We start from the raw sequence: 27,784 nt of genomic DNA on the forward strand, positions 1-27,784 counted from the left end.
AGCTTGACATGGCGAGAGCATTTTCAAGAAAGGCAGCCAGAGCCTTTCACGGATAGCAGCCCCCTCTCTGCACAACCCCCCCCCCACCCCCGTTTTCTGGTCACGTTTTTAAATAGTGGGTACTCTTGGTTCTTATTTCAAGCCATTGAAGGCAATTGCTCTAGAGCAGTGGTGGTGAACCTGTGGCACTCAGAGCCCCCAGTGAGCTTCAAGGATGAGTGGCAGGGATTCGAACCCAGCTCTCCCAGCTCTGAGCCTGACATCCGAACCACTACTGCCGCTCACTGAACTCTAACCTTCCAAGTTAAGTTAGGTTGCTCATCTTGCCACACAAGAGTTTATTTCTTTATTAATTACGTTTATATCCCACCTTTTCCTCCAAGGAGTTCATAATTCTCTCCCTCCCCATTTTATCCTCACAACAACACTGTGAGGTAGGCTAAGCTGAGAGTGAGTGACTGGCCTGAGGTCACCCAGTGAGATTCATGGCTGAGTGGTGGGGATCTGAACCCTGAGCAGTCAGGGATTTCCTAGTCTGACACTCTATCCCAGGGTTTCCCAAATGCAGGTCTCCAGCTGTTTTTTGGACTACAATTCCCATCATCCCTGACCACCAGTCCTGCTAGCTAGGGATGATGGGAGTTGTAGGCCAAAAAGCTGGAGAGGGTATGGAAGACCAGTATGAGCTATTTTAGGAGCCAGATTTCCCAACTTGAAAGTAAGAAAACACACGCCAAATAATGTAGCCCAGCAAAGCACACCCAATTGCAATCCCCGTAGCGACCAACAACCAATCTGCCACGAGACGCGGTACATTCTGCCTCCTGCCAGAAACTTGCTCTGCTCTTTGCCTGGCCCATCTGTTTCCTATCATGTAACTCCTGAGATCTGCACTGGTTATGTCGGACTCCAAATACAGCTCGTTGATGTAATAGCCTCCTCTGTTCTCCTGAACCATGTCTTGGATCATGTCCATCAGCTCGGAGACCTGCTCCTCCCTCTCTTCCCCTTCTGCCCTGTTATTGAAAGCGCAGAAGCGGCTGCCACATTTCTCCATCAGCTCCTTGACAGCCTTGTTCTCTGACCACCCCACATAATCCCGCAAGGAGCCTCCACCTAAATCTTCTTTGCGGGTGAACAAGACCACCATGTACTTGGTGGCCTCCAAGCCAAAGACATCCTGGACTTGCTTCGCTGCCGCCTCATCTTCTGCTGTGAAACGGCCCACCTGAGTCACGAAAACCAGAGCGTGGGGACCAGGCCTGGACAGCTCAATGCAACGGATGATCTCAGCTGCTAATTCTTCATCACTGAAGGCACCTGAGCTCAAAATATCTGCTGTGTCCACCACCAAGACAGTCTTGCCATTCCAGGTCCCCTGGCCTCTTTGGCAGGTCACAGTTGTTGTTCCTGGCCTAAGCGCCGACACGAATTCTTTCCGGCCAAGGATGGTGTTTCCCGTGGCACTTTTCCCGCAGCCTGTTTTACCGACGAGGATTATCCTCAGTTCTCTGTCTTCTCCTGTGAGCAATGGAGGAGATGTTAGAGAACAGGAGATCAGCAACCATAGGGCTCGAGTTCTCTCCGGGTGAACCTCAACCCTTTTCTGATATTCAACGCAACACCTCACTGCCGTCCAGCGAAGCTGAGGGGTGAAAATGGCGGCAGCTCTCCTGTTTGTTTTTTGGGATGGAAATCAGGCAGGAGAATAGGATGGGGATTTGCTTCTGCTGCTTGTCTGATACAGTGGTACCTTGGTTTTTGAATGTAATCAGTTCTGGAAGAATGTTTCCAAAATGTTTGAAAACCGAAAACTCAATACGGAAGTCTCAGTACAATAGGGAAACTCAAAAAGGAAGCCGCATAGCGTGTTCGGCTTCCAAAAATCATTCAAAAACTGGAGCAGTTACTTTCGGGTTTTCGGCATTCAAAACCCGAAATGTTTGAGGTGTTCGACAACCGAGGTTCCACTGTATTTCCTTTCCATTAAAATTAGTGGCCTTTGTGTTGAAATGAACGGTGTGGTATTGTGTAATTAATCACAACATCCATTATGATCCGTGCTACTTTTGTAGAAAAAAGAGTGTGCTGGAGCTCACCAAAAACTTCTCCCTTGTTCTGTAACACTAACATACCTGAGAGGTACCGCAGCTGAGCTCCAGCTGAAAAAATGCCCTGGTTATTATTATTTATTAAATTTGTATGTCACCCTTCATCCAAAAAGTACAGGGTTTTCACATCATAAAAATACGAAACGAGAAAACTAAAAACATAATGAAACAAGGACAAAAACAAACCAATAACCCCGTTCCCACAAACACATTTAAAAGGCCATAGAAAGTTAATCAGCCCAAGGCCTGGCTGAAGAGAAACTTTTTCTCTTGGTACCTAAAGGATCTGCAATGAAGGCATAAGGCAGGCCTCTCGGGGAGAGCATTCCGCAAATGGGGAGCCACTGTAGAAAAGGCCCTGCTCTTATGTTGCCACCCTCCGGACCTCTTGAAGAGGAGACGCACAAAGAAGGATCTCAAGGGATGATTGCAGGAACCGGGCCGGTTCATATGGGGAAATTTAGCATGTTAAATTTGGCCATGGTGGATAGCAAGACGAATCAGATAGTTTTTGTTGGAAGCTGGACTGCAGTGGAAGGAAAACTGTGCTGATTGTGCCAAGTACAGCTTAGACTCAGGCTATCTGAAGGACTGTCCTCTCCCAGACGAATTTGCCAGGGCTGCAAACAGGGGTGACAACCTGAATTTTTCAGATGGTTTATCACTGTAGATCATGACATTCGTACAGTTGGTATCATTCAAAATCCAAGCCGGTTCATATGCGGGAATACAGTCTTTCAGATAGCTTGGCCTGAAGCTGTAAAGGCCTTTAAAGGTCCTTGAATTTTGCCTGGAAAGTGATGGCTAGCCAGAGAAGCTGTTGTAACCAGGGAATCGCCTGCTCCCTGTCACCTTCAGGAAGGGGAGAGCTGGGAATACTGGTGCGGTTTTAACTGGAACCATTAAAAATGGAGGAAGGGATAAATAATGTTTGTGAGACAGTAGCTAATGTAGATTTCTCCCCCAAAATGTGATGTTTTGCCTTCTTTCTTACCTTCTCCGACGGAATCTTCATCTGCCTGAAATATTTGTGATAGTTTAAGGTTAGTCCAGAGCAGCCATCGGTTTGCAAACTTGAACACTAATTTGGTGCTAGTTGAGAAATGCTTTTAAATCTTTTATTTATTTTATTATTATTATTATTATTATTATTATTATTATTATTATTATTATTATTATTATTATTAAATCACCCACTGCTCTTCTTTAAGAACAGCCCCCCTGAATCTTCTCAATGCTCTGAGGCCTCACTTTTTGCAAAGTGCACAGACCCTGAGAAACAGAGATGCCGTATTTTTCCGTGTATAACACGCCCCCTTGTATAAGATGACCCCTTTTGGGGGGGACTGCGACAAAAAATGGGGGGGGGATTGCCACAGCCACCAATTGTCTGCACGCTCACTGCCATAAGCCCTCCTGCACACTACACAAAACCACACACAATTGCACGCAAGCATCGCCACTGCCGCTAATCAATCGCCCAATTGCCGCAGCCGATCGTAAGCAGGCCTTGACGCAGACACCAATCACACCCCCAATCGCCAACAGTGGCGTAGCGTGGGGGTGCAGGGGGGGCCAGCCGCACCGGGCGCAACATCTGGGGGTTAGGGCTAGGGGGCGCAAATCCACGGGTTAGGGGGCGCAAATTACTTGCCTTGCCCCGGGTGCTGACAACCCACGCTACGCCACTGATCGCCAATGCCAGTCTCCGGCCGGCTGCCACCACCAATCACCAGTTTTCTCCTGCTCTGGAGGGTAGGACTCGAACCCATGGCTTCAAATTATGAGAAAGGAGATTCTGACTAAACATCAGGAAAACCTTTCTGACAGTAAGAGCAGTTCAACAGTTGTGGACTCTCTTTCCTGGAGATTTTAAAGCAGAGGGTGGGTGGCCACCTGTCAGTGATTCTTTAACTGTGTTTCCTGAATTTCAGGGGGTTGGACTAGATGACCCCTGGGTCCCCTTCCAACTCTACAGTTCTATGATTCTGTGAATTACCTTTCTACTCTCCTTTCTGTTAAATGATCCAAGAGCAAATTGCCCGCCCTTTCTTGGGGCTTACCTCTGAGGTTTTCAGCAATGGTTCACGTGACATGTTTTCTCCCGGGGCAATTTTCTTGCTTCAAGGCGACAGTCTTCCAGGATTTGTTCCTGCAAACAATGCAAGTTAGTCATTTGTCTGAAAGCCAGCCTGCCCCGTGAGCCGAAGGCAGGGCGCGGGTGCAACCTCTATGATGATACATCAACCCAGTGCAGGGCTTGCTAAACTCAACAGAATTGCTGAATTGCAATTCAAAGGGAAACCTTCACCAAGTCTGCTCAGGAGCAAGTCCTACTGAATTCAGTGGGGCTTCTTCCCAGGTGTAGCAGGAAACCCCCCCCCATCATTCTGTTTGTACAAACTTCACACCCACTCACACACGACATACGCTACGCTTCTGTTATAAATTAATAGAAAATCAACCATACATCGGATTTGCACTGTTCCATTTTTATTTTACTCCATATGACAAGGACTATCAAAGGGGGGGGGTGGCTTGGTTCTGGTCAGCCATAATCCCTTCACCATCCCAGCACATCCACAGGAGCCCTGCCCAGTAGCTATGCCAACCCTGATGGTCCTAGACAGAAGACCATCAAGATCACAAAGAACTTGCATATGGGAGTGGATTCACCACAGACTGAAACAAAGGACAATGATCAGATCTTCCCTTCTTCCCTCTGGGGGCAGGAAACTGCAAACTCCCCTTTGTCTTCTGGAAGTGACTCATGGGGAGGGGGAAGGGAGGAACCAGCCAGGTGACAGGTCACTCAGATTACCACCACAACTCCTCCCTCAACCCCTCCTTTCTGTAATGTATGCATGATGTTTCTGGGGGTGGGCTTGACTTACAGGATGGGAATTTCAAAAGTTTTTATAAGGTCTTGCATACCATCTTTCTGGGTCTTTCCTCTCTCCTGCAAGTGAGGGGAACACCCTGTTGCAACAGTTTAATAAAGGCCAAGCCTACAGGCTGCTGTTTTGCTCCAAGTTGTCCTGGTTGGTGTCTTTGTTTTTGTCCAAGGGAGCCCTCGGATTTTTCCGGTAACACAGGTAAGTGTGGTTAGGATTGCAGCGTTCACTGTCTTATAAATTTAAGTCTTATTTATTTATTTCTAGAATATTTTTTAATTGATTTTCAATTTTTAACATTTTTATAACATCATATCTCCATTTATATGTTTTTAGCTACAATTCAGTTTATATTTAAAGTAGATAATTAAATGAGCAAATTAAATGAATTCTCATATGCAGAAGATATTAAAAAATAAATTTAAGGAACCGCAGAAAGAGGCGGAAGGAAGCCAAACTTTGAAATGCTAAAATGATTGTGAAATTAATGAAATGTATACATTTGAAAAGTATAAAGAAAACCTTTTTTTGAAAAAGCTCTTAATATTTTTATAATTGCACAGAAGTTGTTGCAGAAGAAGAAACCCAAGAGTCTTGAAGTTGTTGGAAGACTCCTTCCTGTTTTTGCTGCAACAGACTCTGGGTCTTTCTTAGGAGAGAGCCTTGTTGAAAAATGTCTCCGGTTTTGACCCTGTTCTCTTCACCCCTTCCCATCTACCTCTTTGGAGATCACAGGTGTGGCTTCTCCAGATCTTTCCTACTTCTGGACGTTCTTGGATGACATTCTTTTCCTGAAGTGCAGACACAAGGAGCAGAGGAGGCGGCTGCTGTCGGCTCCAAGCTGGAAAGGAAAGATAGGCTGCAATAAACTACATTCTCCTCCAGTGAGAAATGGCCAAAACTCCACCCACAGCCTGCCAGGAAAAGCTGTTGGCTTAAAGAAAGAGTTTTTGCCAGCACAAAAGCAATCGTGAGGGTTAATGCTGCTAAGTTCTGCTGCAAAGGAAGTTACAGACATTTCAACATTTTTGTTCGTGTGTCTTTGCAGCTATTTTGGTCCCGGTGTTTCCCTCCACGACCTTGACTCTCACTGTCTTTGTGTCCCTTATTCCTGTCCTGAAGTTTTAAAGGGGTGCAGGCAGCAGCTGCCCAGCAGAAAGGCAAGGCACTCTGCACAAGCTCAGAGACCATTGTGGCCCCATTATCATGGAATCAGAAGATTTGCCTTCAGAGCCTCTTTCTTTTTCCTGGCATTTTGCAGATTGTGTAGCTGCAAGCTCCAGTTCCCAACCCCTGTGCTAGAATGGTGGAATATAATAAACTGCCCCCAACTGGGGAGAATAACCTTACCGTATTATTCTCTGTATAAGACTATATTTCCCCCAATTTTTTAAAAGTTTAAAATTGGGGATCGTCTTATACATGGAACATTTAAAATATTTATTGCTTAATTTGGGGCTCAAAAAATAGGGGTCATCTTATACATGGGGGCGTCTTATAGACGGAAAAATACAGCAATTAAAATTAAAGTCCTTCTACAGATTTTGCACACTTTCCCTGCAGCTGCACTGTGCATGCTACACTTGCTATAGGAAAATTCCAGGGCTCACTTGGATTGCCAAACAAAGACACCAGCCAAAAAACGAGGAGCAAAACAGCAGCTGGTCGGCTTGATCTTTTATTCAAAAGACTGCTGCAACAGGACTTCCACATGGCAGAAGCCCCGAACAAAGGGATGCTTCCTCTTTCATAAGTTTTCTTTATGTGGGAATGTTCAGGGATGCAGGAGAGGATATATTGTCTGATTATAGCCTTTCCAACTTGTGTAAACAAGTTCACAATTTAGCAGAGTAACATCCCCCTTTTAAAACTCGCAGCGGATGTGTTTGCTCAGGCTCGCTAAAGCCTCTGTAATAACTGTTCTGGTATTTCCCCCTTATTCCCTCATAAACGATAAGACACGACACAGTCTTCTATAAAAGTATAAAAAGAGTTTACTCACACATCATTCTGTTCACAATAGGATTCCAGAAGGCAGACTTAGCTTAAAAAAGTAACACACACCCTGAAAACTCTCTCATAAGAAGACAGTCCCTTTGTCCTCTCTAGAGCATCTTTGGCTAAGCAGATGTTGCTTCTTTGATGCATGTAGTCAAAGAGAGAGAGATGGCTGCCCTGCCCTGTGCTTTTGTCATTACCTGCACAGGTGAGGCCACGCCCACCTCTGGTCACATGCAGAGGAAGTCTGTCCCAGCCCAGAAGGAAACAGGAAGTTTACCTGCTGGCTGGACAAACATTCCTCCCCATGTTCTAACATGTTCACTCTAGGAATGTTGTAGGTGTGTTTCACATCCCCCACTTCCCCCCACAAACACCTTTGGTGAAACATCATGCACACATTTTAGATACATCATACATATGTCACAAATGGGGAGGGGTCTCTGGCAGAAACCCGTCCATCAGGTTCTGCCCCCAACCCTCTCTTGCCTTCCACCTTACCCCCATCGAGTGATACAAAGGAAGTATTGACAAGTTCCTGGGTTTCCAGGTCAGGTAATGACACCTCTTTGTCCTGACCCGGGAGCACAATCCATTCTTGGATGGTTGGCTATTGTGCATGAGATGACTACCGGCCTGGCACCCATTTGCCAGAATGCCAGGGAGTATCTCTTGTGCAAGACGCTGCTGAGTACGTGATCCCAGGTTTCAGGGATTATGGTTGCCCACATCCCAGACTCCCCCCTTGATAGCTATTCCTTCCCTGAACAGAACAAAGTTGGAATGGCACAAATCCAGACAGGAGAGACTTTATATGCCTTTCTAAAGTTTTCCCAGTGAGCCAGTATGTAGATATGTTTATCAGTGGATTGTTGCATTTGGTGATGTGCAGCGGAGGCCCTTGGAACAGAGATACGAAAAAAGTGTGATGAAGTGTTTTGTGGGGACATTTGCAGGAGTGATTGTGTTGAGTTTGGTAGTGTGTGTGTGTGTGTGTGTGTGTGTGTGTGTGTGTGATGTCTGCCCGCCCCCAACCTTTACATAAATTCCTGTAACACACTCCAGATATATGCATGTGAAATAAGGTTTTCGTGCGGCATAAACAAAACATAGCATGTGGGATGAAACTGCGAGGTCTCTGCTGCTCTGTTGTGCAAAGAGGAGAGAAACCGCTATGTTGTTTTGCATTCAAGGTGGAGCAGGAAACAGAAACCACTGACATGAAAAACAGAATGCTCTTCCTGCCTATCGGGGTTTCCTACACTAGGCAGGGTGTTATTTGTAACGGTGCAAATTCTCAGAAATGGTCCACAGCACATAGATTTCGCTTTCGCTTTCGCTGTTTACTCCCATAGTTTCCCTGCAGCTTTCTCTGCCTTCCTTGGCCTCCTGAGCCGGGAGAGCCTTCTGAAATCTCAATCAGGGATAGTCCGACCATGAGGTGGGAGAATGCAAGTTCTCAAAGAGCCCCTGTTTTCCAGGGACAGCCCAGGAATTGCATAAGCCATCCCAGTTTCTGATTTGATCCTGGAATGCCCCGGTTTTCCTTTTTCCTCCCCTCGGAAGTATGGGAGAACAATTAAAAGTGGTGTGTAAGAGCAAAAATGGACTCCTGTTTACCCTGAAAATAAAATTCCTGCACCAAATGGAGGAAATGGTGATGGCGGCGCACAAAGCCCCTCCTATCATTTTGAAGGAAAAGGTCACCAATCCCCTTCCCATTCCGTAATTGCAATGCTTCAGCTGCCAGCCATTTCTCAGGAAACACTGGGAGTGTTTATTTCATAATTGTAAATGGAGCCTTGCGCTGTCTACTCATATGTAAATCCCACGGTATTCAATGGTGCTTACTCCCAGGTAACTGGGTAAAGACTAGGCAGCTTCGCACTGCAAGCCGAACCATTTTTACTCAGAAGTAAGTCCCACTGAGTTCAATAGGATTTCCCATGGGGCTGTCCCTACAAATACCAGACAGATGGGCGATTAAAGGGTCTGAGGAACAAGGAGGTGGAATGAGGGATGCAGGACAAATTTGATCCAGCTTCCTTTGAAAGGTGGAAATAGTAAATTTCCACTTTCCAAAGCAAAATGAAACAGCCAATATCTAAAATCCTCCCTTTGTGGAATCTCGCAACGCAGTTCTCTAGCTGGAGTTCACAAGGACACGTAAAACCGTGAAAATGACATGCGAAGGTGCATTTTATTAGGAACTGTGTCTTGAAAAAGTATGTATGTAATTTACAAAGGTGTTTGTTAAGAGAAATTGACACAAAAATATGGCTAAACTTTCATAATGGTTCAAAAATAAAAATAATGCATTTCCAGAGAGTTTAAGACAGGAAAAATGAGAAACTGAGAGAACTGAAGTGGATTGATGTATCCACTCCTATGTGGGGTTTAGGAAACTGCAGACAGTTATGTTATTATTTTCATAAAATTCCTTTACCTCTTGACTGGAGAAAACCTCAAAGTGCTTTGCAAAATGAATAAAACAACAGGATTATGATTCATAACAATGAAAACATCCACAAATTAAAACCAGCGACAAACTACAAACTTATCAGTATTCTAAATATGTGAGTAGCCTTGTCTGATCAAAAATGTTTTTTGCAGGCAGCAAAAAAAAGCAAAGTTGCCTGCCTGATGTTGATAGCTAGGAGGGTTGGTGCCGCCACACCGAAAGAGCAATTACTTATCAATGCAGAACAGATATTATATGGCACCTGTAACTGTGCCCATTCTGCCAATCAAAGCATCCAGAGACCACATGTGGGGTCAGGCGATCTCAGGGCTAAACTGCTCCCAAACTGTTACGGACTTAATATCCTGAGAGCAATGCCTTGAACTTGGCCTGGCAGCAAATTGGGAGCCAGGGCAGGTCTCTGAGCCCAGGCGTCCTAGGCTGACAAACACCTGCTGCTGTCAACAATGGTGACACCCTGCACTCATTGCAACTCCCAGATTAGGCACAAGGGAAGCCCCACATATTTTAGAAAGAAATGAAACACTATGAACTAGATGATATAAGAGCATCCTTCAATTCTTTCCCCTTTCCTCCTCTTTCCCCTTTTCTGTGCAGGGCCTTGATCCGTCCCCGTGAAGGATCTCCCAGAGCTTTTCCATCAGCAGCTTGGAGGCCTCCTCCTTCTCTTCTCCAGCTGCCTTGTTATTCAAAGCGAAGCAGCGATTCCCACATTTCTCAACCAGTTCCAGGAGCGCCTTGTTTTCGGACTTCTCCACATAGTCCTCCAAGGATTCACCTTTCAAATCCTCTTTGTGGGTGAACAAGACAAGCATGCGCTTCCCGAACTTCTTCCTAAACATTTTCTTGACCTTTTTAGCAGTTTCCTTGTCTTCTGGAGTGAAACTGCCCACGGTGATCACAAAGACCAGAACGTAAGGACTGGACTTGCAGAGTTTTTTGATCTCTCGCTTGTGCTGTTTGAGAGATTCTGAACTAGAGACATCGGGCGTGTCAATCACAGAAAACTTCTGGCCCTTAAATTCCCCACTCGCCTTCTCGACGTTCTGAGTTGTTGGCTTAGCTGAAAAAGCCGAGTGAAATTTCTCCTGTCCGAGGAGGGTGTTCCCTGTGGCACTTTTCCCCACACCGGCCTTGCCGAGAAGGACGATACACAGTTCTGATTCATCCTTGTCCCCTGTGAATTAGAAAGATCACGTCAGAGCAGTGCTCTTCAACTTTTTCGAGCCCACAGCTCCCTTGACTAACCACATTCTTGCAGTGGATCCCCTGGGGATCTGTTACACGTAAGGGGGGGAGTCCCCCCTTCCTACCCGTCCCTTTTATTTATTTTTTAAAAAAATAATTTCTAAATTAATTTTACATTTATGATTTGACATTCAAACCTAGAATACAATAATGAAATATTGAATTCTCTGAATTCTCTGACCTCCCTCCTCCCCTCCGTGGAGTCCACAAACAACATTTTCTTCTGCATCTCATACCATTTTCTATTTATCTATATAACTCAAATTTTAACCATAGTCCTTTTCACATTGCAAGTGTTATTGTAGTCCTGCTAATGTTTTTAATTGTTTACAGTGTTCTTTCAGGTACAGTGGTACCTCAGGAGGAGAACAGAAATTGTTCTCCCGCAGCGCGGCAGCAGCGGGAGGCCCCATTAGCTAAAGCGGTGCTTCAGGTTAAGAACAGTTTCAGGTTAAGTACGGACCTCCGGAATGAATTCAGTACTTAAACCGAGGTACCACTGTATATGGAATAAACACACACACAAACATATTTTGAGGAGCAAAAAAGAGGACACATTTGCCAACTTCTACTGGAAAAAGATGGGGAAAAGGTGGTGCTGTGGGTTAAACCACTGAGCCTAGGACTTGCCGATCAGAAGGTCGGCAGTTCGAATCCCCGCGACGGGGTGAGCTCCCGTTGCTCAGTCCCTGCTCCTGCCAACCTAGCAGTTCAAAAGCACGTCAAAGTGCAAGTAGATAAATAGGTACCGCTCCGGCGGGAAGGTAAACGGCGTTTCCGTGCGCTGCTCTGGTTCGCCAGAAGCAGCTTAGTCATTCTGGCCACATGACCTGGAAGCTGTACGCTGGCTCCCTTGGCCAGTAAAGCGAGATGAGCGCCGCAAACCCAGAGTCGGCCACAACTGGACCTAACGGTCACGGGTCCCTTTACCTTTACCTTTACTGGAAAAAGAGGGCACATGGCAACCCTCTATGATATTCCCTATCCTATGCAGCAGGATGTTAAACTCAATGGGAGAACACTTACCAGAATCTTTCCGACGGGATCTGGGCCACCACTTCTGCCCCTGGAATGTTTGTTGCAACATAACATGTTAGCTACTAGCAGCCTTCGGTCAGCAAACCCAACGCCCCGGGACACGGGTCCTCAAAAGTGCAAACTTGAGAGAGGATTATCGTAAATGTGTGGGGCCTGTGTTCCTTGGGGGAGAGGGTAGTTAAAAGGTGTTATTGCAGGAGTGGGTGATGGGCTCATGTTTCTACATGCCAAACACTCCTACTTTGTGACCTATTTGTGATGTATCTGGAAATGTATTATGGGAAGGAGCGGAAGGTCTTAAAAGTTCACGCAACCCCAAGCTTGGGGTTCCTATTCTCTGTGTGTTTGAACCTTGTTGCAAGAAATAAAGATCAGGTCTACTGGCCGCTGTTTTGCTTCTTTAACTTGGCTGGAGACTCCTCCTCCTGCTGACCAGAGGGATTCGCGGGGAGTGGCACCCCGACGAGCCAGGCAGCGGAGGAAATCCTCACCCCAGGATTTTTCCTTATCGCTGAAGTGACAATTGACAAAAGCTCCTCCTCCATTAGCATCATGAGGACCAAACTGGGACTGCAAAAGCTACTTCCTCTGTCCTGCAGGAGAGCTGGGAGGAGAGCTGGACTCCTTTAGCCGGCCAGGATCCGGATATCTCCTAAATGGCACCTTGGTTTCCACTTACCTTGGGGGATCCTGACTGCTTTGCCATATCTCGCTGCCGCTGACGCACCCGCCCTGGTCTCTTCTCCCTGCAAATGACAGAGGTACGGCTGTACGAACAATTGCAAGCTACTTTCTGTGGCAGATTTTTATTTTTGCAGTCCATACATTTTTATTTTAATTTTAAATCCCAGTAAAATCCCACTTATTTCTTTATTTCCACTGATGTGGAGATTTACAGAACGAAAACCACCAGCATGACTCACATGAAGAGGAAATGTTTTACAAATTCAAAAGACCACACACCCACTAAACGGATACCAATCCAGACATTTCTACAATTGTGCAGTTGGTATGCCATGACTCTGTCAGACTTCAGGGATATCATTCTCAGGCAGAAAAGGCTTTTAAATGTGTCAAGAGATGGAATCAGTTCCTGTGCGTAGTCACCTGAGCCTGAGGGTAAAACTCGGTGCCATCAGGAACTAGAGCAAAACTGATCCTACCACAAATTCTTCAAATAATTTTAAAATATTTTGGGCATGAATCCACCCCAAATCTTGGGTTTTGTTTCCTTGTTCTATATGCAATTACTTAATTTTTTTCTGGGCAGAGTTGTGGCCCTCAAAACAGGTTCTGAGGCTAAGCCCTGCCTCAAATCAGTTCTCTCAGTTTCTCATTTTGACAAATACAGCTCTCTAAATTTGTGCAGCAACCTGCATTAAAAAATAAAACAAACCTCATGCAAATTCACCAGCATTTACTGCAAATCTCTCCTAAAAAACATTTTTGTATGTACACATTCTTGCAAGCAATTTCCCCCAACATAATGCATGGATTTTTAATTTTTAAAAAAAGTAATATATGTATTTTATTCCACACTTCCCCCTGCTTTTTGCATTTTCATATACATTGTTTGGCTGGAGAACTGCACCACAAAATTCAGGAAAGTGTGAATCGCGAAGGTTGGCTGTGTTTCAGTTTCCATTTTATTTCAGAAAGTGCAAATTATGTAGGCTCAATTTTAACTGTGAACTGAATTCCTCCCCTGTCCCTATCCTCGCATAAAGTCCCCTCAGCGAGGCATCACCAACCCTCATCTTTTCATGGGCAAACATTTCGTGAGCCAGGTTTCATCCTGTCATCATGCAAACGCCCCCTTGGATGGCTACAACCAGCAGATTCCGAAGGCCTATTTTGATTTCTTCATGCAGAAATGCTTTGCCTCTGAGCTGCAGTCCTAACCATCCCATTGGGCTCAGTTCTGAGCCGACACATACAAAATTGCACCATGGAAAAACTAATCGGTTTGGACTCCTTTGCCTGCCCCCCCCACCTGCGGCTTCCTTCTCTTCCCCCTTCTCTTCCCCCTACCTTTTTGGAGATCACAATAATTCTCTCTTCACCTGTGGATTTTTCCTGCTTCTGCTCTGCTCTGTACGCTGCTCCTTCCTCCGCTCTCCTTGAAATCGTTCAGCTTGTGAGACGAAGGTTCGCTCAGAGCTGAAAATGAAAGTTCACGGGGCGGAATAAATTCAGTTTCCTGAAGCAGAGCAGGGGACGCCCCCTGGCTGCCCCAGACAGCAGCAGGTTGGAAGGGAAAAGGCTTTGCAAGCAACTCCGGGGGGAGAGGGAGACCGCAAGTGGCAGCCCGCCCAATCCTGCACATGCATTCTCGAAAGCCAGCCCCACAGAGCCTATGGGGCTCCACTCACGGCACGTGGACAGAGAAATGAGACAGAAAGGTTTCCCTCTCTCATTAGAACTTGTGTCCAGGGCCGGATTGAGGTTTGATGCGGCCCTCAGCTCCTGAAGGTAATGGGGCCCTTTCTATGTCCAGCTGTCCTTTGTCAGCAACAAATTGTTGCTGGTTTTTGTGTGTTGAATATATGCTATATGGTCATTTATGGACGTCATAGGTGGTATCTCAAGCCATTTTCACATCACAAAATATGCATTATATCAAAGTAATTGTTTTTTATCTTCTGTTTTGGAAATGAGAAGGGACACAGGTGCCGCTGTGGTCTAAACCACAGAGCTTAGGGCTTGCCAATCAGAAGGTCGGCGGTTCGAATCCCCGCGACGGGGTGATCTCCCGTTGCCCGGTCCCTGCTCCTGCCCACCTAGCAGTTCGAAAGCACGTCAAAGTGCAAGTAGATAAATAGGTACCATTCCAGCGGGAAGGTAAACTGTGTTTCCATGCGCTGCTCTGGTTCGCCAGAAGCGGCTTCATCATGCTGGCCACATGACCCGGAAGCTGTACGCCGGCTCCCTCAGCCATTACAGAGTACAGAGCCAGTGTGGTGTAGTGGTTAAGAGCGGTAGTCTCGTAATCTGGGGAACCGGGTTCGCGTCTCTTCTCCTCCACATGCAGCTGCTGGGTGACCTTGGGCCAGTCACACTTCTTTGAAGTCTCTCAGCCCCACTCACCTCACAGAGTGTTTGTTGTCGGGGAGGAAGGGAAAGGAGATTGTGAGCCGCTTTGAGACTCCTGAAAGGGAGTGAAAGGCGGGATATCAAATCCAAACTCCTCTTCTTCTTCAGTAAAGCGAGATGAGCGCCACAACCTCAGAGTCGGTCACGACTGGACCTAATGGTCAGGGGTCCCTTTACCTTTACCTTTATTTTGGAAATGTACCATTTTTTCCCCTTTACATTTTTTAGGGGACCCCAAGAGAATGGGGCCCTAAGCTATAGCTTCTTCAGCTTCTACGTAAATCCAGCACTGCTTGTGGACATTCCCATTTGCAAAATGCTCTCCAAACTGCAGGAGCCGAGCTACTTTCCAGAGAGTAACTGCTTTGCTGCTTCAGAACTGATAAGCCATTTCTTATCTCAAGTCTGGCAAACAGACTTGCAGGACAGGCTTGTCTCAGGAGAAAGCTGCTCTTTCTCCTCTGTCACTTTAAAAGCAAGGCAGAATGAAATGCTTTTTGTATTTTAAAGGAATATTTCTGTATTTTATGGCTTAGGGTTAAAATCATAGAATTGATCCTGAGATGATTCCAAGGATCATCTAGTTTAACCTTCTGCAATGCAGGAATCTGCAAGTTGCCGTAAGGGGATTGAATTCATGACTTTGGCGCTATGAGCACCATGTCGGTTTGTCATCAGGAGAATTTAGAGAGGGGAAATTGTGTGCAGGAAAAGGGTTAAACACCGGCTTCTCTGTCTTCTGAATACCCCCTGTGACGTTACCATGTATGAGAGAGTGCTGGAGGGGAAATAGTTAAATAGGTTGCACAGAGAGGACCCGGGGTGTGTGTGGAGTCAGTGGGTCTATAAAGGAGTTCTGAGAGGAGTTCTGGGAGGAGTTCGTTGGCAGTTGTGGGTGGGTAGTGGGTGGGTTTTCGTGGGTTGGCTGGTTGGGAAAGGCAGTTGGTAATAGAGAGACAGTTAGGGCAGTTGGTCCGTGAGTGTGGGGTGGTAGCAAAGGTAGAGAGAGGAACATAAGACTAAGAAAGTAAAGAGGAACACTGTGTGGAATGCTGTTATAGTTTTGTTTTAAGTCTGAAATAAAATACACTCTTCTTTATGAATTGAAAAGCTGACTGAGACTGAAGTGATTTTTACCAGAGAGGACCTGGTTGGTGGCAGCGGATTAGAGGTGTACGGGTCAATAGTCCGTGAGACGACCGGGGGCTCCGTACGAACGCCACACCCCCCTCCCCAAACCATTTTTCTTCCTCTTTTCAAAATTTCTTTATGGACACTCATTCATGCTTGTTTTGGACTTAACTCAGTCAGTGGTCAGCATCACACATTGAAAGAACAGTAAGAGCACATGACTTCCTTCAAGGAATCCTGGGAACTGTAGTTCACCTCCCAGAGAGCAACAATCCCAGACACCCTTCACAGACTCCAGTTCCCAGAATTCTCTGTGGGGAATCATGCAACTTAAATATACTGTATGCAGTCAGCCCCAGTTACCTATTTGTTAAGTGGGAATAATTATGGTTTGCCACCCAGATCAGAATCCTTCCCATTAACAAGTGGGGATTTTGATCTGTACTTGCTAGGGCATGGCAATATCTGGTTTTCATCATTGCAATGACATTTATATATCACAATGTCTGAAATAAGGATGGAGCTATAGATGTGAACAGATACCTGGTTTTCAACATGCCATATATCTCCAGCTAAACACCATGATATACCGATATATCACAATGTCTGATGTATGGATGGAGCTGTGTAGAGGCACTGACTGGCTTCATGGTTTTCCCCACATTGTGGTTTCTGCATAGTACACACACATCATGATTTGCGATAAACTGCCAGGTCAAATATTATGAAACCGATATCACGATACAGACTTCAAACCACTTCCGGACAATATTACCACCCAGCCCTAGTAGTGGCTTTGATAAGATATGTGAGTTTGTTTCCTTGTCTGCGTACGTGGAATAGTTTTATATGTGCTTTTATTGTTATGTTTGTCCTGTTCAGTTGGTTTGATGTGTGATTCAGAAATGGAATGAACTGATGCAATCCATCATCAATCAATCAATCAAATCTTTATTACGGCCATAGACCAGAATAAGTAGGCTGGGGTACAATCATTTAGAATCTGTAAAACGTTTTGGAAAGCTAAAAAGTATTAAAAGAGAAGGTATATCTAAAAGACTATAAGAATCTAAAAGAAACTAAAAGAGGGGTTAGGAGCATTAAACGGATGTGGAGGAGCATAAAAGATTAGTATATAAAAGACTACAACTATCAGTTTAGAGAGCACTATCATGTGAGTGTTCATGAAATCTAGTTTGTGGGGCAGGTCATCATCCGATGGATCTTGAGCGCTGCTGTGCAGAACCTGGCAACGTCGTATGTTGTAGCAGGGTTGGGATCTGACAGCAGCAGGGAGGCATAAAATTGTCCTGTGCACCTTGGAGTACTTATGGTGTAATGGGGAGAGAAGGCTGACACTAATGTCTCTGTAATATAGGAGGTGGAGAAGCACATGCTCTGTTGTTCCTATTTGTCCAGAGTCACAGGGGCATTGCAACTGATATAGTGGCAAATAAAATAATAAGCAGGTGATTCTTAGGACATTGCACCCAGACAATCCAGTTTGTTCATTAGTTTATTTGTTTTTCTCCTGACACCTCATAAGAAGCTGGTGGGCTGGCTTTAAAAATCCCCAGCTTTGCTAAAGGGGAGATATTGAGAGAAACGATTATAAAGAAAAAAGTAAAGCCCTGCACCACACACACATATGAAGATAAACATTTTTGTGTAGCTGACACCCTTGCGAGCTTTCCCTTTCCCCTCTCCCTTGGCCCTTTTCCTGCAGATGTAAGATCCAAGCGCTGCCTCCATGATGGGCGTCTCCAGGTATGGCTCTGCATTCCCCTCGACCATCTCCAGGACCATCTCCATCAGCTCAGAGACCTGGTCCTCCCGTTCTCCTAATGCCGCCCTGTTATTAAAAGCGCAGAAGCGCCCCCCGCATTCTTGGACCAGCTTCCGGACAGCCTCGTTACCTGACTGCATCACGTAATCCCGCAAGGAGTTGCCTTCTAAGGCTTCTTTGCGGGTGAACAAGAGGATGGTGTGCTTCATGGCCTCTGTCCCAAACATCTCCCGGACTCGCTGGGCTGCCTCCTCGTCCTCCGCGGTGAAGCGGCCCACCTGGGTCACAAACACGAGCGCGTGAGGGCCAGGCTGAGAGAGGTCAAGGCAGCGCTTGGTCTCCTGGTCCAGCCTTTCATCGCAATCTCCTGTGCCCAAAATATCCGCTGTGTCAATCACGGACACAGGATGGACTCTCCAAGTGCAGGACGCCCTTTGGCAGGACAAGGTGGTTGTCCTGGCCTGAAGTTTCGAATCAAAGAGCTTCTGGCCAAGGATGCTGTTTCCTGTGGCGCTTTTGCCGCCTCCAGTCTTGCCCACAAGGACGATCCTCAGTTCTCTCCTATTTCCTGTGGTTTTGAAAGAACAGCGAAGAGCTGGTCAGCAAAAATATCAGAGCAACCACTTCTGGTGGGATCCCTCTTAATATGTGATTGTTGAGAATTATATTGTTTTCTGATCCTCAGAGAGGCTGAATGCATATGTAAAGCGTAAGGTAAAGGTAAAGGGACCCCTGAGCATTAGGTCCAATCATGGCCGACTCTGGGGTTGCGGCACTCATCTCGCTTTATTGGCCAAGGAAGCCGGCGTACAGCTTCCGGGTGATGTGGCCAGCAACGACTGAGCCGCTTCTGGCGAACCAAAGCAGCACACGGAAATGCCGTTGACCTTCCCGCTGGAGTGGTACCTATTTATCTACTTGCACTGGGATGTGCTTTTGAACTGCTAGGTTGACAGGATCAGGGACCAAGCAATGGGAGCTCACCCCGCCGTGGGGATTCGAACCACCGACCTTCTGATCGGCAAGTCCTAGGCTCTGGGGTTTAACCCACAGTGCCACCCGCGTCCCTTATTTAAAGCGTACACATGTATAAATAAAAGCAGAAGAAGAACAGATTGGGAAACATTTGTGTACACCTGATAAATTCAGCAGTGTAAATAAGTTTTGATGGATGCAATAATGGAATACTGAATGGTTTAGTTTTTGGGAAAATATGCAGGGATTTATGATATGCATCCTGAATTTGAACAAGCGCTAGTTCCTTTTCCCAGCTCTGGTCAGTGCAGGCAAGAATGAGCCGGGCGAACCAGCGGCCTGATGCAGCCGAGGGCATCTTTCTAGGTTCCTGCAGATGTGTGTCAGGATGGCATCCCACCCAGGCACCTCCCACCTCCCAAATCCCAAAATATTACACATTGGTATAACAATATTTTTTCTGCTAATAAATAAAATAAACGTCATTGGGGGTGCCGTGAAAAACTCCTGCGAAATAGATCTGGAATAATCCACCCCACCCCAAGCAGTCAATCTGCCTCTGAGTCACTGGAACCCTTCCTTACCTCCTCTGGTCCCGTCCATCTTCCCCTGAAAAAAATGGCAAGAAATCAAGATGATCTTCTCAGGCAGCCTTCCATCTGCAAGCCCAGCACCCCACCCCTAGTTCAGACATGTGGTAGCTCAAAGGAGAAACAGCACATTTCAGACATAAAAATGTTCAGAATATTTTGCAAGCAATGAGAAAGGAAATGCCCACTGAACTGTGCCCAAACGCCGTGGCTCTTTCCTCAGGTGGCACTTCAACAGAATTCAATTAAAAACGTAATTATTATTAATTTCAAATATAATTTTCACGTATTGGCAAACATCAGTCTAAACATATAAGGCTTTATATGACATTGGATGTTTTATCTATGTGTTTAGATCTGTTGGTAGCTGCCCAGAGTAGCTGGGGCAACCCAGTCAGGCGTGTGGGGTTCAAATAATGAAATTTATATTCTGGTGGAGTGTTTGCTTAATTTATTCATTTCATAAAAATATACACCCCTTGATTGTAAAAAAAAAGAACCTCAAAGCATTTTGCCAAAAGATAAAATCACCATTAAGAAGAATTAACAATGACTTAAAAGCTGAGTTAAAAAGTTAAAATGGCAAGAGCTAAAAACAGATTAAAAGTCTTGCCAGCTTTCTAATCATCTGAATAGGCTTGTCTAACCAAGATTAACAGACTTTCCAAGTGTCCCTATGTTCCAGAGACAGTCCCAGATTTACAGAAGCCCCTCCGGTTTCAGATGTGATCCCAGAACATCCCGCTTTTCCTTAGAATCATAGAATTGGGGAGTTGGAAGGGACCCCGAGAGTCGTCTAGTCCAACCCCTTGCAATGCAGGAATATCCAGCTGCTCCAAACGGGGATCCAACCTGCAACCTTGGCTCTAACCAACAGAGACATCCAGGCTTAGGATGTCCCTATGATCATCGGAGAAATGTTGGAGGGCCTGGAGTTGCGGAACCCACGAGCCAAGGAGATCAGTAACTAGACAACCTTTAGAAGACATCTGGAGAGGGAAGCTGTTTAATGTTTGGTTATGCTTTTATATATACACGTTGGAAGCCTCCCTGGGTGTCTGGGGCCACCGAGTCAGATGGGTACAAATAAGACAACTATTAATATTATTATGGGATAGGACGTCCCTATTTTCATCGGAAAAACGTTGGGGAGGGTAAGGAATAATTTCAGCAAGCGCCAGAAGGAGGACAATGTCCCTGACAAAAACAATCCTGCAACTGCCCTGTTCCTGTTTGTGGTGGAAGAGAAGCCCCAGTTCGGGCGCACTCTTAAGCCACAGTCGGTCGATCAGCCTTTAAGGATCCTCATAGGCGCCGACTCCATGGGGCCTGAGGGGGCCCGAGCCCCCTCAAAAATTCGTTTGGGGGGGCTCAGCCCCCCCAATAATCTCGGGCGGCGGTGGGCGCGTCCGCGGCTTTTATAGGGCGCCCGGCGCGCACCAGCTCAATAACGGGCACCGGCGCGGCGGGGGGCGCCGGGCCGGGGGAGGGGGGCGGCCGGCCTGTCTCCTTGGCAACCCCATTGAGCAGCGCCGGCTCCCCCGGGAGGGCCATCCCCCCGCGCCGCCGATCGCCAACACCGCCGACGCTGTGGCTGCCCGAGCCCGAGCCCGAGCCCGACCCGGAGCCCGAGCCCGAGCCTGAGCCTGAGCCCAAGCCCAAGCCCGTCAGTCAGAAAGGAAGGAAGGAAGGAGAAATGGGGAGGGAGACGAGGGAGGAAAATTGCGCGCAGGGTGAAGAAAGGAGAAGGGCGAACGAGACGAGCTTCCAACCCAAAAAAGGGCTGGAAGACTGGGAGGATGCAGGATCGGGAAAGAAAGCGACGCCTTCCCCGCCCGCGACGTCGCCCACTTGTCATTGGCAGCGCAGAGGGGCTGGGCACCGGCGCAGGGCCGCTCCGCAGCCGCAAGGTGCCCTTGTGTGGCCCGGTGGCCAGGCAAGCTCGGGCGGGGACCCCCATGCAAATCTAAGACGGGAGAAGAGGGCAGAGCAAAGGGGGTCCCTTCCCCAACCTCCGGCTCTGAGACTTCCCTGCGCCCCAGAAAAGCGAAAGGATTTTCTCTCTTTTTTATATATATAAATATTTTATTAAGTTTTCAAATACAAAGTTAGAAACATACACTGAAGAAAAAAGTAAAAGAACAAGAAAAAGAAGAAAAGAAAAAGAAGAAAAGAAAACCAACCATTCAACACATTTTTTATATAACTAACTGGACTTCCTCGCATCTCCCTTACCCTGCATTCTTTATAATAAAGATATCAGCAAATTATTACCTTGTTTCGTACCTTATTTTGTACTTTTCAAATACTATACCTCTAAATTTAACATACTTTTCATCAGTTACTTATATCTTAAATTAAACATAGTATTACCTTAGATTTTGACCTTTTCTTACTTAAAATATAATTTCCTGTTTCCCAAATCTAATTGCTGAAGCTATAGTTTCCGAATCGTGTAAATTTTTAACATTCATACAACTTATATTGTTTTTGTAAATAGTCCTTAAATTTTTTCCAGTCCTCTTCCGTTGTTTCTTCTCCCAAATCTCGGATTCTGCCAGTCATTTCAGCCAGTTCCATGTAGTCCATCAATTGCGTCTGCCACTCTTCCAGTGTGGGCAAATCTTGTGTCTTCCAATATTTTGCGATAAGTATTCTTGCTGCTGTAGTTGCATACATAAAGAAAGTTCTATCCTTCTTTAACACTTTCTGGCCAACAATGCCCAAGAGGAAGGCCTCTGGTTTCTTGGGAAAGGTATACTTAAATACCTTTTTTAACTCATTATAGATCATTTCCCAGAAGGTCTTCACTTTTGGACAAGTCCACCAGAGGTGAAAGAATGTCCCTTCAGCCTCCTTACATTTCCAACATTTATTATCAGACAGGTGATATATTTTTGCAAGCTTGACTGGGGTCATGTACCACCTATAAATCATTTTCATAATATTTTCCTTCAAGGCATTACATGCCGTGAATTTCATTCCGGTGGTCCATAACCTTTCCCAGTCCTCAAACATGATGTTATACCCAATATCCTGAGCCCATTTTATCATGGCTGATTTGACTGTCTCATCCTGAGTGATTTTCTCTTCAACCTGCCCTCCATCCTCTTGCAGAAAACTCTTTGCCTGCCCTGCCCGTATCTCGTTTTTGCTTTTTAATTCCACACACGCACCCTTCGGACTTCGTGGCAATCGGGCGTGCGGGTGCGTTTCCTAAGAGAGTGAGGACCCCCGCCTCCTCCCCACCTGCTCCCTCGCCAGCCAGCCAGCCGCGCGCCCTAGCCGGAGAGCCCCGGCCGTCCCCGTCGCGCAATCGGCTGGATCTCCCTTCAGCAGGCCGTGCTCACAACTCGGCCCAGGGACCCCCAGCAGCGGATCTCCGGCTCAGCTGAAGAATCCGGCAACAAGCCCCCTCCTCCCCAATCGCTCCGCCGAAATACGCTCCAAAACCCCCCAGATAGGCCGCCGGCCGCCAAGTCTAGTGGCGCCCTGAGCGAGGGTCTCTCCCCAACACCGCCACCTCGAACTGCGTTCTCCCGGCTACCCGAGCGAACCAGCGGCAGGACCCCGGTATGGGCCCCCCCAATATTTTTTATAAGTCGGCGCCCCTGAGGATCCTCCACAGGGATCCTTCCTTGCCTTTTGTTGCAACAGGCTAAACCCAGCTGCTGCCTCCCTCGGAAGCTTGAGGGCAGGGGCCCAGCCTGGTATGTCTGGACATATTGAAGGGAGCTGCTTCTGAGCGAGGAAGGTGCGCCCAGGAGCGCGGAGAGGCTGCCCAGGGCTGCCAGCCAGACAAGGGGCGTCTCCCGGGTCCTCTTGCAGCAGGGGCTCCCTTTGCAACGAGATCCTTTTCTCCCCCCTTCTCTCCACCACTCGGCCCTTCCCAGATGGCAGACCTCACCTCCTCAGCTGCTTCTGCAGATCCTTCCTCGTCCCGCGTCGTCTTCCACGCCGCTTTGAGTTTTCCTGCAGTGAACGGGAGCGAGAGACGAGCTGCTTCTCCGAAGGGAAAATGAAAGTAGCAGCTGAATTAGGTCCTTTTCTGCTTGGGATGAGCAGGACAAGATTTCCCCCCAGTGGATGCCTGGAGAACCAGCAGCTGGTTTGGGCGGTGGGTGGCGGCGTCGGGCGCTTTTCAGCTTAGAGAAAAGGCGAGCGCACGAGAGGGTCGCAGAATCAGAGAATTCTAGAGTTGGAAGGGACCCGAGGGTCATCCAGTCCAGCCCCCCTGCAATGCAGGAATATGCAGCTGCCCCATCGAACTTGCAACCTTGACATCATCAGCACCATACTAGACTGAGAAGTGCACAGAATGATGCCTGGCAGGGGCTGAGGGGGATGAGTCTCCTAATATTCAGGGTGTTCTCACAAAGTGTAATGCTGGTGGTCAACAAAAGAGGTTCAAAGGCTCAAGGCAAATCTTTAAAAATGTAGTATAAACACCGACAACTGGGAAACACTGGCCTGTGAGCGCTCCAGTTGGAGAACAGCCTTTGCCAAAGGTGTCCGGGGCTTTGAAGACGCTCGAACTCAGGACGCAAGGGAGAAACGTGCTAAGAGGAAGGCACGATTGGCAAACCCTCGCCGTGATCAACTCCCACCCAGAAACCAATGTCCCCAGTGTGGAAGGACGTGTGGATCCAGAATTGGCCTCCAAAGTCACTGTTAAAACTGTGTTTATGGAAGACAATCTTACTCGGCAACGAGGGATCGCTAAAGAAGACAGAAGATTCAAGGTGTTGAGCAATGTCGCATGCATGATGTCATGCAGCTTCACACAGCATCACACGCATGACGTCATGATGTTGCTCGGCATCGCCCACAGGGCCCCCTCGATCCCCTTTAGGAGATGTTTATTATGCTTACGCGTTTTTAGGATTGTATTTGATTCTTGTAAATGGCTTTGGAGCTTTTCATGAACCCCATTAGCTAAGTCATGCTGACGCCTCTCCCCCCATCACTTTTTAAAAGATGATGAGGATGTCAATCTGCAGAGAGAATTGGGGGTGGACTGGGGGCAGTGGGGGCAGGACCCTAGGAAAGGAAAGGTCAGTGGGGCCCAAGCCCACAGGTCCACCTTTGTCCAAATGGCCTGCTGGTGAAAGGTCCCCATTGGGAAAGCCACCGGCTGAAGGTCAAGGTCCTCTCCTCCTTTGCCCGGGAGACGGTCCATGGCTCTGTGCTCCCTTGGGCCAGGTGCATCCCTTCCTCATCCTGCTGCCCTCAGCTGCAGCCACCATCTCCCATCCTCAGAGGCAGGAGCGGCCCAAGACATTTTGCTGCCTGGGGTGAAGGAGAAGATGGTGCAATTCCCATTCTCTGCATCAAACCTGACTAGATTGGGAGTTGACTCTCAACGCTGGTGATGTTCTGGCACATCGCATGGAATTCATTTCTTTTTTCATTTTTAGTCTTCTATTTGTATTTTTCAAATTTATACATTTCATTTGTTTTGCAAACAATTTAACATTTCCAAATTTTGACTTCCTTCCCCCTCTTTCGGTGGTTCCTTAAATTATTTTTTTTCAGAAATATATTCTGCATATCCAAATTCATTTAACTTGCTCATTTATTTATCTACTGTAAATATATACTCTTATAAAACTGCAGGTTTTTACAGTAATCATTACAGTAATCCTGCTAATGTTTTTATCTGTTTACTGTTTATCTGTAAAAATTCAGTAATCCATTTCCACTCTTTTATAAAAAGTGTGTATCTGAAGAAGTGTGCATGCACACAAAAGCTCATACCAAGAACTAACTTAGTTGGTCTTTAAGGTGCTACTGGAAGGAATTTTTAAATTTTATTTTGACTATGGCAGACCAACACGGCTACCTATCTGTAACTGTTATAAAAAGTTTGTTATCCTGATTTCTTATTCTTCCGGTAAGTTTTGCCATTTCTGCATATTCCGTAAGTTTTTGCATCCCTTCCTCCTTTGCTGGGACTTCTGCTTCTTTCCATTCTGCGTCCTCCACCCCGAGCCCATTAAGGAGGATTCCCTTGGCTCACATCTGGAGACATCTCCCCCAGGGGGCTTCAACCAGCAGCTGCACAAGCCTACCGAGCTACAGAGCTACAATATTTTGTAAATCCTCTTAAAAGATTGTAGGAATTTGGTATATGCACTGGTGTTTTCTTGCAGAAAATACTTTCCATCGGCTAAACGGGAGCCTTTTCCAGGCATCTTTCTTAATACTTACCATGGAAGAGTCCGAAACCAAACAAGCAGACATTTCTCTTGCTCCCACCAAGTCACTCGCTAGATACTTGTCACTGCAAATGATATGAGTTATTTACACATTAATGACAACTAACCAGCCAGTTCCTACGAGCAAAGGGTGGTTACCATTCAAAATAAACAAAATCCCTAAATCTCTCTGTCAACAGCAACTAAAACAGGAAGATTGCCACTAAAATCAGGGCATTTAACAAGAGCTGCTGGTGTTGCAGGTTGTTCTAACTTTTAACAACAAAATTTGGGCAGTTAACTCATCCAAGCACTCGCGTCTTCCCCACCTTTTCCTGAATTACTTGACATATTCCAAGGCTGAATATTACAATACTTTGTAAATCCTCTTAAAAGTTTGTAAGAATTTGGTATATGCAGTGGTGTTTTCTTGCAGAAAATACTTTCCAGTTAATCTGTCACCCTTAAGTTGCAACCCTAAACCTATTTGCAAGTGAGCTAGCTCTGAATTGTTCCAGATTCCCTCACCCCCTTCACAATCCCATGCCAACACACTACTTCTTTGGCAATCACAGCTGCCCTCTTCCCTCACTTGGATACAGACCGGGACGGCCTTATGCGCTGCTTCTCTTGTCTGTTTTCCTGAACTTATTAGCACCAGGAGTCAAACATTTGATCTGAGTAGAAAACGAAAGTAATTCTGCCATGGATTGGGTTTCCTCTGGCATGGTTAGACACACCGGCTGCCAATGTCTGTCAGTGCTGGTAAACAAGCGGGTTTACAGGAAAAGCATTGGGAAGAAATGGGGGGGGGGGGAGAGCAGAAATCTTGTCAATCTTGGGAACCAGAGTGCTTTAGGTGCTTTATTGCAATTCTTCCAGTCATAGGTCAATGGAAGCATTGTTAGAAGAATCATCAACATCAACTATTATTATTTTTGTTTTATTATTTACATATACATATATATATATATACATATATATACATTTGCTTTCGTAGATTTTCACGGGTACAGGAATGCAGGTTTTGGTGTCTTCGGGTGTATATATATATATATATATATATATATATGCAGGTTTTGGTGTCTTCGGGTGTCTTCCCGTGTAAGAGTTGGGGTGTCTAGGCGACGTTTCGACGAGGTCTCACTCGTCATCTTCAGGCTGGTGCTTTCGGCTTCTTGTTACTGGAACAGAGCAGGATCTCAGTGTTTGAGTTCCTATAAATACTGTTGAGGGGGTGTGGTGTGTAGCCTCCAACGTTCTGGGCAGAGAGGAAGTTCCCAGGTTAGTGTGCCTTTTCTTCTTTTGTTCCTTAATTACTTGAGGGATATCTTGAGTGATTTCTTGAGTGATATTCTGAGTACCACTTAGGTGGGTCATTAAGTGTGGATTAGTTGCTAAAGCTTTCGTGTCTTGACCTCTTGAGCTTGTGAAGAGTTTTTCTGAGAAGATGGCTGTACTGCACTTAGTTGTGCTCTGGCTTGGCTTCGTGTATAGGGGCGAGCTGTGGTTTTGTGCCCTGTGCCCGCCAGATCTGTGTCGGGATTGCAGGGGGGTGCAGCATCTGGAGGTGCCACTATGGTTTGGCTACTGGATGGTGTCTGTAATTTATCTGTGGAGAGGGTCTGGGTTTGGGTCTGGTGTGGTTGATTGGTGATGGCGTTCTGTGTGCCTCTGGTTCTGGTGTCGGTTTTTGTGGGGAGGGCTAATTTCCAGATGTCTGGCAGGCGGGACGTGTCGTCACGCTTGTTCATGTTGTGAGGGTGTTTCTCTATCTCGATGGCTTCCATGATTATTCTCTTGTGGTGATGTTCCATGTTAAAGAGCAATTTGGAATCTGCAAAATTAATTTCGTGTCCTGTTTCTTTCATGTGTTGGAAAAGAGAGGAAGTTTTTTCTTCTTTTTTGACGGCATTCTTGTGTTCTGCGATACGTGCATTTATTCGTCTGTTTGTTTGTCCAATGTACGTGGCTGGGCAGACTTTGCAGGGTATTTCATAGACCCCTTGGTTTTCCAACTGGATTTTATCTTTGGGGTTTCTGAGGATATTGGCTATTTTTTGGTTGGTGCAAAAGGCTGTTTTGATATTGTGTTTATGGAGGATTTTGCTAATTTTATCTGTAGTGCCCTTGATATAAGGAAGGAGGGCCATGCCATTGTTTTCTTCTGTGTCTTGGTTTTTGGGGGGTGTTTCTTTTTGGATTAGCTTCGTAACCCTATTTTGCTGGTATCCATTGGCG

General features: G+C 46.4%; 4 protein-coding genes across 4 annotated transcripts in view; 1 reads left to right on the top strand and 3 right to left on the bottom strand.

The window, feature by feature from the left end:
- Nucleotides 1–27,784, top strand: part of LOC310689305 (verrucotoxin subunit beta-like) — a 78,480-nt gene that overhangs the window by 34,289 nt on the left and 16,407 nt on the right. The window lies entirely within an intron of this gene.
- On the bottom strand, nt 324–13,867 carry LOC310689471 (GTPase IMAP family member 1-like). Its single transcript, XM_083467240.1, has 6 exons — nt 13,803–13,867; nt 12,451–12,517; nt 5,724–5,846; nt 4,175–4,263; nt 3,106–3,130; nt 324–1,521 (listed from the first exon to the last, which is right to left on the bottom strand). The coding sequence occupies exons 4-6, from the start codon at nt 4,205–4,207 to the stop codon at nt 692–694; spliced, it is 888 nt and encodes a 295-aa protein (XP_083323366.1). The 5' UTR covers nt 4,208–4,263; nt 5,724–5,846; nt 12,451–12,517; nt 13,803–13,867; the 3' UTR covers nt 324–691.
- LOC310690343 (GTPase IMAP family member 2-like) lies at nt 9,185–10,669 on the bottom strand (the record flags this gene model as incomplete). Its single annotated transcript, XM_083469099.1, has 1 exon — nt 9,185–10,669. A coding segment is annotated over one exon (630 nt), but the record flags the coding sequence as incomplete, so codon positions are not given.
- Nucleotides 17,499–23,407, bottom strand: LOC310689481 (GTPase IMAP family member 2-like). The gene is made up of 3 exons (XM_083467254.1): nt 23,254–23,407; nt 19,341–19,365; nt 17,499–18,349 (listed from the first exon to the last, which is right to left on the bottom strand). The coding sequence occupies exons 2-3, from the start codon at nt 19,357–19,359 to the stop codon at nt 17,559–17,561; spliced, it is 810 nt and encodes a 269-aa protein (XP_083323380.1). The 5' UTR covers nt 19,360–19,365; nt 23,254–23,407; the 3' UTR covers nt 17,499–17,558.

The sequence above is a fragment of the Podarcis liolepis genome (genome assembly GCF_965112155.1).
Source record: "Podarcis liolepis genome assembly, chromosome: 12".
NCBI classification, from domain to species: domain Eukaryota; kingdom Metazoa; phylum Chordata; class Lepidosauria; order Squamata; family Lacertidae; genus Podarcis; species Podarcis liolepis.

Excerpts from the sequence above, each read along its gene's own strand:
- LOC310689471 (XM_083467240.1), bottom strand. The coding sequence starts at position 4,207 with ATGTCACGTGAACCATTGCTGAAAACCTCAGAG. Across the intron at positions 3,131-4,174 it reads CATTGCTGAAAACCTCAGAG|GCAGATGAAGATTCCGTCGG; the intron begins GTAAGCCCCAAG and ends CAAATATTTCAG. Across the intron at positions 1,522-3,105 it reads TGAAGATTCCGTCGGAGAAG|GAGAAGACAGAGAACTGAGG; the intron begins GTAAGAAAGAAG and ends CATTGCTCACAG.